General features: G+C 40.6%; 1 protein-coding gene across 1 annotated transcript; it reads right to left on the bottom strand.

Moving 5' to 3' along the window:
- Window positions 1–2,034: 2,034 nt before the first annotated feature.
- On the bottom strand, window positions 2,035–6,037 carry LOC139726503 (uncharacterized). The gene is made up of 2 exons (XM_071637459.1): window positions 5,968–6,037; window positions 2,035–3,213 (listed from the first exon to the last, which is right to left on the bottom strand). Exons 1-2 carry the CDS (start codon window positions 5,974–5,976, stop codon window positions 2,680–2,682), a joined length of 543 nt encoding a protein of 180 aa, XP_071493560.1. The 5' UTR covers window positions 5,977–6,037; the 3' UTR covers window positions 2,035–2,679.
- Between the last annotated feature and the right edge of the window lie 3,407 nt (window positions 6,038–9,444).

Consider the following 9,444-nt stretch of genomic DNA (forward strand, 5'->3'; position numbering starts at 1 on the left):
GCCTCATAATAAAACAGTAAGTACCGGTAATGACTGCGTACTTTTGCCCCACGTATAGGAAAATAAGCAAACTTCTAGACAAAAAAAAAAGTTACAATGTCATGTGACTCTCATCTGCATGTTAACAAAAAGGAAAACATCTAAACAGCCGAAGGAGAATCCTTCATCAAAGGCTTGATTTTGCTTCCTACTAAATACCCAAACAGGGAAAGATGCATGATTTAGCTTGTAGAGTTTTTCAATATGCAGACATTTGGGTTTTTTTCCCCTCTCAAAATGATACATATTGCACAAACAATATGTATAGATCTGCAACCAAATATCATATCACTCATATAATGACTCAAAGTTTATCCAGTTGATTTTTCCCCTTTTTACTGCTCTATATTGATCGCCTGGAAGACTACCCATTGATGTGTCTGTGTGCACAATCTACAAAAAAGAAATGTTGAATGCATCATCATTTACAATTGAGGCTATGCATTGTTCTAGTTCCACTTTTGATCTTCAGTTGATCAAATATGTCACTTTAATCAATTATCTTTTATTATGATTACGTGCTCTATGGCAAACATATGATTTCATCATCTCCAATGTTCTACAATAAGAGAATAAGGTAAAAAAGCCAGGAAATATAACATTTATACTTGTTCACATTGTCCATTGTAACTTTTGCAATGTTTGCTTGACTACAAAAATCAAATATGTATGATAATTTGTAACATGCCTATCAAGACTTCAATTCATATATTTACCTCATTGAATCTTTCTTATTTCTTATTTCAATGTTCAGCACCACTCAAACAAATATTTCTTCATTTATATAATGTAATATTCAGCAAAATGTTACAACTTTCTTTCACATGAAAAAAAAAAGAGACATGTGAAAAAGCTTCTCAGTGTGAAAGTATGTTAAAAAAATGCTTGCACATTCTCTATCTTTTTGTTTTCCTCCAACAGAAATTGAATGAAGTGTTATTTGCATTTGACAGAAGATATGAGGTTAGCTAAATATACGTATTACACGTGCGTGATAAAAACAAAAGATTCATTTTCTAGGGGCATACAAGGGTCCTTTATAAACAACCTTGTCTATCAAGCTTTTGAAAATTGACAAGCTTTTGAAAATTGACCTTGTATGCTCTTGGCAGAAAAATGCATGAGTGAAGTTAACTATTGTTTGTTCTGAATTCCTTTTTTTTAATGGAAAGGACTCACTTGTGGCAGTTTTAAACATATCGCCATTGCATTTGAAATATGCTTAATGATCTGTCTGAAACATCAACACACTTCCTGAATGCACAATGGGAAAAAACCCAAGAGGAATGTCAGACAAAGTAACAGATGTAGGAGTAAATGCCGTTCTCTAGTGACAGTGAAATAAATAAGACCTTAGTTTGTGCCGAAATGTAACCACTACATATATAGCAAGGTATCATTCACACGCATCGTTTACACTTGTAAAGTAAACACAAACATATGCCCTTAATTATTACACTTCACGCACCTAGGCCCAAATTCACAAAAGTGGTTTAAATTTAGACCATGATTTATGCAAATTTCTCCCGGGTAAATATGCATGAAAGATCATGTACGCTAACAGACGTCCAATAACCAAACGTGCATTGATACACATAGGTCAAAGGTATGGCTATGGTGTTTCACACTTATTTTTATAATACATGAACTAGAATTTAAACCATGGTCTAAATCTAAACCACCTTCATGAATTTGAGCCCTAAATCATATTCCTGGCAGGAATGGACTGCGTAGCCTTCATACATAGTACATGCACAAATGTGTATCTTTCGAAACAACAATTCGGTTTCTTGCAAACACGGAAGTACTAAAGACTGGACCATGACTGGAATGTCGTCATTGAAGACATATTCAAAAACAGTGCATCTGTGACTCAAATTCACAAACGGACTAGCTGGACACCGACTGGCCAAAAAAAACAGCCATCTGGCTGAGCCCAGTACCTTGATGAAAATAAAATATGACTGACTGACTGACTGACTGACTGACTGACTGACTGACTGACTGAATGAATGAATGAATGAATGAATGAACACACTCATGTTGCAGATGAAGGATTTATTATACAAAGGGACCAGGTGTGAGTCATACGGAAGAAAGAAATATAGACGACGGTCTCCAGAAATCATATCAGCAGATCGAAGCTGAAGCACGTATGCCAGGCTCTGATGTGGGAGAGACGATTATACCTCTTAAACTTGACATCAAACCTTATCTCAAAGGTATGTCGTTATTCTATGACTGAACCTGCATACATATAACAATGACTCCACAAAATGTGTTAGTGAAACACACATCAAATATAACTTACTAAAGAAAATAAGCAAACAGAAAAAAAATAAAATAAACACAGGTCAGGGGAACTAAGAATACAATATATACAAAAAAAAAATGAAGTTTGGATTAATGAGGAAGCTATCAGTTTAGTGCTGCTTGATATAACTCTACTATGTACATCACAAATTGGATCTGAATATTTACAATGTAAGAAGTGCGGACACAGGCACATTGAGATATTGAGTTACTATCGGTGGAGAGGAAGGGTCAGTAATGAGGTTTCCTCCGCTGCTAAAGAGGTCCTCTGTTACAAGGCTTGTGGGTACAGGGGGATGATCTCGGATGGGCAGAGAAGCGATTCCACTACGCTGCGATTTCGACGTCACGCGCCTCCGCATTCCCCGCATTATTGTTCTCCTTCTGCGACACTTTCTGGTCCTTTGGCGCCGTTTCTTCCGCCAGGGGTTGTGCGGGGGTTTCTGGCGCGGGTTCTGGCACTGGTTCTGGCGTGGGTTCTGGTGCGGGTTCTGATGCAGGGTCCGCCTTCGGCTCTGCCATGGGTTCCGTCGCGGGTTCTGCCGGGGGTTCTGACGTCGCCTGTGCCGATGCAGCTTCTGACTCTCTCTCTGCCCCGTCCCCATCGGCCTGGGGGAGCGCTGCAGTCTCATTTGCAGATTTCTCTGCCTCATTACCACCATCACCACCCCCACTAGGCAATGGGCTCTCCCGGACATCGGCACTATTGCTGTTGTTCTCATTAGGTGACTGGGCTCTTCCAACACTTCCCGCGGGGGAGGGAGGGGCACTTTCCTCCTTGTTAGTTACGTTGGCTAGGCTTGGGTTGCTCTTGCTGGTGACAGGGGTTCGCTTGCTGTAGAAACCGGACGGTTCATCATTCTGGAATTAAAAGATAGCAACATCTTTAATTATAAATTTATACTTTTTGACAGTTGCGGGAATACATGAATGAATTCAAAACTTTGTTCACAAGCTAAGTTGATGAGTTGGGTATTTAAAAATTCAATCATAATAAAGAAGTAGTCTCATGCGTGTTAGTGTAAACACTAGAACCTGTTTTAATAGTTGATTGATTTTAAAGAAGACAAAAATTATTGAATTATAAATTTGGGCACTATATAATCTTGTTTAGCATTCGTCAAAATAAGAATATTTACTGTTGAGGATATTTATGAAAAAGAAAGAACAATTAATATATGGTGCGGTTCAATGCCATCATTACTGGTTGTATGGATTTTCAAGAACTTTTAGCACATCTTAATCATGAAACCATGCCGCAGCAGCTTACCATAATAGTACACTTTTATATTTCCACATACTGTAAAAGTCAAATAATACCCATATCATGCTAGAAAGCTTCGTAACTATAGATTGGCAAGAATGTGTTTCTTCCTCCTAAATTTTTGAAAAAAAAAAAAATGTATTACTCATTTTTAGAAGTACATTTAGGGGTTAAATTACATCTACATAATATCTCAAGCACTTGACTGTGCAAAGCATAACAAAACTGAGGTATCACCAAAGTTCTATATCTTTGAAACTTACAATGCAAGTATAAAACAAACCCAAATAAAGTGCAACTGTATTCAAATCTGAGGGATATCCACGCCAAACAACTCTATGATCATAAAGGGGTACTTCAAACATAATATTTGTGAATAGCAGAATGCACAAAAGCATACTACAATGTATGACAAATAATCTTCAGCATTCATGAACAACACACACACACACACACATACAAAAAACATACAAACACATGTGCAGATACAAACGTGCACAATCACATTAAAAAAAAATCATTAAGTGTAATGTATAGGTGAAGCCACTTCAAAGTTGATGGTGTGACTCTGGTTAATAAAATTGCAAACTTCATTTTGTCTTGGCGTCGTGGTGACTGTCCATTCACCCTCAGAACAAACTTTGGTGACCAACAGCCATCCGAGCCACCAAATGGCCTGTGCGATCCGATGACGGCCGGCTTTCTAATTCTTTCACAGGCAAACCAGTAGGTGACAGATACCACTATACGAAGCACGCCAAACACACGGCGAAGAAAACAGCACTGCTGCCGGCGCCTGAAATAACTTCGCTCTTAACAAAAAACTCTGGCTCAGTCAAACAAAACAAGTAACAACACTGAGATTAGTCAATCAAATCTTCATGTTAGGTAACTCAACTATAATATATCTGATTTATTTAAAAAAAAAAAAAATCAACTCTAATATAATTTGATGATTAAAAAAAAATACTCTGAACTCCTTCTGCACATTCAGGTGTTAGTTTATGTAAAAGTACCACTGCACAAACACGTTCTGATTACAGAAAGGGGTTTGTTAACGATAGGACCATGGCACACGGTACTGTCACACTCTTCTCTCACCTATATTATCTGTCAAGAAAGTATTGGGCTATTGGGAAGAAAGGGGTAAGGACAAACATGAGAACGTAAACCTCACATGAATATTGCAACATAGGAAACAAGAACAGAATGTAAACGAGGCCACTCCAATACTTGCTACTTATAGTGAACAAGGGAAGGCACTACACATGTACTTTCCTTTTTGCAAGGGCACAATGATCCTAATCACTGACCTGACCATATTTGGGATGTTGATGAGAAAAAAGAATTTTTCAAAGTGATTTGCCTCGGCTATAGTTTCCCTTTCGAAAGCAGTATAGTTCTTCACTAACATCTGCTTGTTGGCAATGACAAATAAAAGCTGTACAAAGAGGGAGTGAATATAATTATTCCTCTACTTTAAATATCTCATCATCCATATTAATTGCAAATCCAACAGAAACAAAGTATGCTATGAAAAGCTTTAATGCCAGTAATTTCTGCCTAGATTAAACATATCTGCAACAGCTTATTTACTAAACATTGAATTTGAGAATCTAAACAACTGTCAAGAAAATGATAGGACATCTGGAGAACAAAAGTTGTAATACACTACGAGTAATTAGCTGCAGTCTTGTCATAAATAATTTAATTTACTGCCAAAACTGTCTTTTCAGGTTTGACCTTTGTAAGAATGTACGCAATAAACATCAATTACATGAAACTAAATTGATTTTTATCAGAAATCAGAAATATTGAGAAGAAAATAACAATCTCCAATCCCTATAACAAGAAAGTAAGAAAGTGATGCAAACATCAACACGAGTTTACAAAGTTCCCAAGAAATTATGTGCTCCCACTGTACATACCCCTCTAAATGTATGACAGCTGAAGTGTAAAATAGAATTCAAAGTATTTCCTATTTAATAGAATAAGCAGTCTTCTGTACAAGGCAATATCAAAGAGTATGTGCATGTCCACTGTTGATTTCTTGACTAATCTACTCATGCAATAGCTAAAAATGAGATCACAAGGAGAAAGGGAAAAATGGTATTAGGTGTGGAAGGGGTCACAGATTACACATTTTCTTTTCTGTGTTTGTATTTAAGGAGTTTAGAGATGTATTTGTGGTTAGCAATTTCTTTATTTCTCAAATTCCTTGCTGGATTAATTCATGCTATGAACTATAAAAAGGATGAATGAACGAACTAACTAAACATACTGAAGTGCAAACCATGCGGTTTCGGGCATGCTGGTTGGGGAAGTAGAATGCAAACAATGTAAGATTATACCTCAACCATGAATGGGGAGAATTTCTATTGCACTTGTTGAGTTCGCCCTGCAGTTAAGGTTGTTTCACCTGGGCAGTGGGGAGGTAAGCACAGCAAAATACTATGGCAAGAAGGTTCTAGAACAAATTCCATGGTCTCCAAGGTTGCTTTTCATGTGAGGGTTTTTGTATGTGTGTTTGCCTACATGTGTTTGGGTAGACATGTGTATGTTTGTGTGTTTGTTTACCTTTATGTGTGTGATATACCATCTAAAACAACTCCCTGAACAATACTAGTGTACAGAATATCCCAAAGGCAAGCATTTTAATGCCTCTCAAATTTATATCTTGTTTTCTTTTGTATTTTGTGTGCTTCTTACCAATTCAACCTTTCAGTATGTTTGCTTGTGTTCACAGCAATGTTTCACAAGAACACAAATCAAATTGCCTCACATACTGTAACTCTAAACTTGTTTCAAATCACCCTTTGTTGTTGTTGAATACTGTTTGTCTTAGTTTGGTGAATTAGCCAATGCAGTCAGTAATGATCCTTTTGTTCTTGATACAGTTATCACCATCCCAAAATTTATCTGTCCACAATTCTTCAAATCATTGATATCTTGTAGGATACACTTGCAGGAGAGTGACATATGTGTGTGAATCGGTGACTTATGAATGTCCATCAAGACTTTGTATTCCTTTGTTGTTGTACTTGTACAGGTCAAGCATGTCTGATTTTTCAAAGTGTCTTTGTGCGAATAGTGTTGGCCAAAAGATAGAGATCAGCCGATGTGCAACCCTCCCAACACAAAATATGCAACATACAATGGAGTGAGAAGGAGACTGACCACTTCAACATTTTTATGGACATTTCTTTGCGTGGGTGCTCTGATGAGGTCACCAATGGACAGCAAGAATTTTTGTTTGTTTGAACTACAGGGGACAAGGAGGAAGACAGTGATTAGTGGACCGAGGGGCTCCCATCACGACAATGTGAACCCTCTATCGCTACTCGATTGCACTCACTTGCTCCTCCTCCCCATCCTCTCTCCCCGGCGACTGGCTAGCCTCTGGTGCCCCGCCCTCAACGCCCTCAACGCCACTGCCACCACGGCTGACGCCAGCCAAGGCATCACCATTCACACCATCATCAACACCACTGTCATTACTATCACCTAAACCATCATTCCCTTCAGGAAGGGCATCTTCACCCTCTCCTCCATCAGCGTTTGCTGGAGGAATGTCTTCTACCACTTCAGGAGCATCGTCTTGACCATCACCAAGATTATGATCATTGTCAACTGCCGAAGGAGCATCATCCCTTTCAGGAAGGGCATCCTCACCACCGCCTCCTTCATAAGGGGTTGCTGGAGGAATCTCTTCTGCCACCTCAGGGGCATTGGCTGGACCATCACCAAGATTATCATCATTATCAACTGCCGAAGGAGCATCATCCCTTTGAGGAAGGGCATCTTCACCACTACCTCCGTCAACAGGGGTTGCTGGAGGAATCTCTTCTGCCACCCCGGGGGTATTGTCTTGACCATCGCCAAGATTGCCATCAACTGCTGAAGGAGCATCATCCCTTTGAGGAAGGGCATCCTCACCACCGCCTCCTTCATAAGGGGTTGCTGGAGGAATCTCTTCTGCCACCTCAGGGGCATTGTCTTGGCCATCACCAAGATCACCACTGGAAAGAGCACCATCCCTTTCAGGAAGAGCAACTTCTCCAGCATCTTCAACATCAGCAGTTGCTGGAGGAATCTCTTCTGATACCTCAGGGGCATTATCTTGATCATCACCAAGAGTACCATTATTATCAACAGCAGAAGGAGCATCATCCCTTTCTGGAAGGGCATCCTCATCAACACCTCCTCCACCAGCTGTTGCTTGAGGAATCTCCTCTGCCACCTCAGGGGCATCGTCTTGGCCATCACCAAGATCACCATTGGAAAGAGCACCATCTATTTCAGGAAGAGCAGCTTCTTCAGCATCTTCACGGTCAGCGGATGCTGGAGGAATCTCTTCTGATACCTCAGGGGCATTGTCTTGATCATCACCAAGATTAACATCATCATCAACTACTGCAGGAGAATCAACCCTTTCAGGAAGAGCAGATTCACCAGCACCTTCACCATCAGTGGTTGCCGGAGGAATCTCCTCTGCCACCTCGGCAGGATTGCCTTGATCATCATCAGGATCCCCGTCATTATTGACAGCAGAAAGAGCAGCAACAAGATCATCGGAAAGTTCAACGGGACTACGCTGAACAAGTGGAGCATCATAGTCATCAGCGGGAAGTGCTTCTTCCTGAATTTCATCACTGGCATCACCTGGGTTTCCTGCTGGAGGACTTTGCCGTGATTCTGGAAGAACACCATCATCAGGATTTGTGGGAAGTGCTTCCTGAACCTCATCACCAGCACTGCCACCAATGTCATTACCACCACTTTGTGGTGGAGATGGAGGAATTTCTTGTGGCACTTCAGAATCACCAACAATGCTAGGATTACCCTCCAAGTTTTCTACTGGTGGAAGGTTAATATCTTCTTCCACTTCAACATCAACACCACCACCATCTGGTGCAACGTTTGCAACTTGAGTTGGTACCGATTCCTCCTCCAATCTTACATCCCTACTGGCAGCATCATCCTGGATGACATCAGCCAGTGCAGAGGGTGCAAGATCCTCTGGTTGCTCAGTGGCATCACCAATATTGTCATCAGGAACAACATCACCAGCAGGGCTTGCTGGTGATTGTTCTGCTTCTGCTACCTTAGCAACATCATCAGTATTGATTTCATGAGCATCATCATGACCATGAGGATCAGGAGGAGGTAATTCCTCTGATATTTCCTCGTCAACTTCATCTCCGAGTCCATCATCAACATTATCAGCCGGAGGCAACGGTAAGTCTTCCTGGATCTCTTCAACACTATCATTGGGAGCAACATTGCTATTCTCAATAGGGACAGCAGGCAATTCTTCCTGTACCTCATCAACACCATCGCGACCATCAACACCATTTTCATCATCGCCGGGCGGGGCAGTGGGGATGTCTTCTGGGACCACGCCATCATCATCACCAGCAGCATCAGCACCACCATCATTGGTGACCTCCGGTGCAGCGGGGATCTCTTCTGGTACCTCTTCTCTCGTGTCTGCCTCATATTGGTTGACTGCCTCCTGATCCGGGTCTTGGCCAAGATCTTGAGGAGGTGCAGGAGCTTCTTGGAATGCCTCTTGTGGGATGGGGTCTTGATCTGTAAAAAGTAGGAAGCAAAGCAATTGATATTCACATCAGTTTGGATGTATGCATCCTCCACTTTACATGTTTCATTCACTTTAAACATTTTCAGTAAATATTGTGGTACAGTTCTCAAATCTTGTCTGTTGTCCTTTTGAGAATAACCTCTGCTAGACCAATGACACCTTGAGGAGAGTCTCAACACAAGAGTGCCCTGACATTCTGTTGAGACCAATATCACTTCTGTTGTAC

The sequence above is a fragment of the Diadema antillarum genome, unplaced genomic scaffold, assembly GCF_040938485.1.
Source record: "Diadema antillarum isolate AM-2024a unplaced genomic scaffold, OU_Dant_1.0 seq00000086_RagTag, whole genome shotgun sequence".
Taxonomy (NCBI): domain Eukaryota; kingdom Metazoa; phylum Echinodermata; class Echinoidea; order Diadematoida; family Diadematidae; genus Diadema; species Diadema antillarum.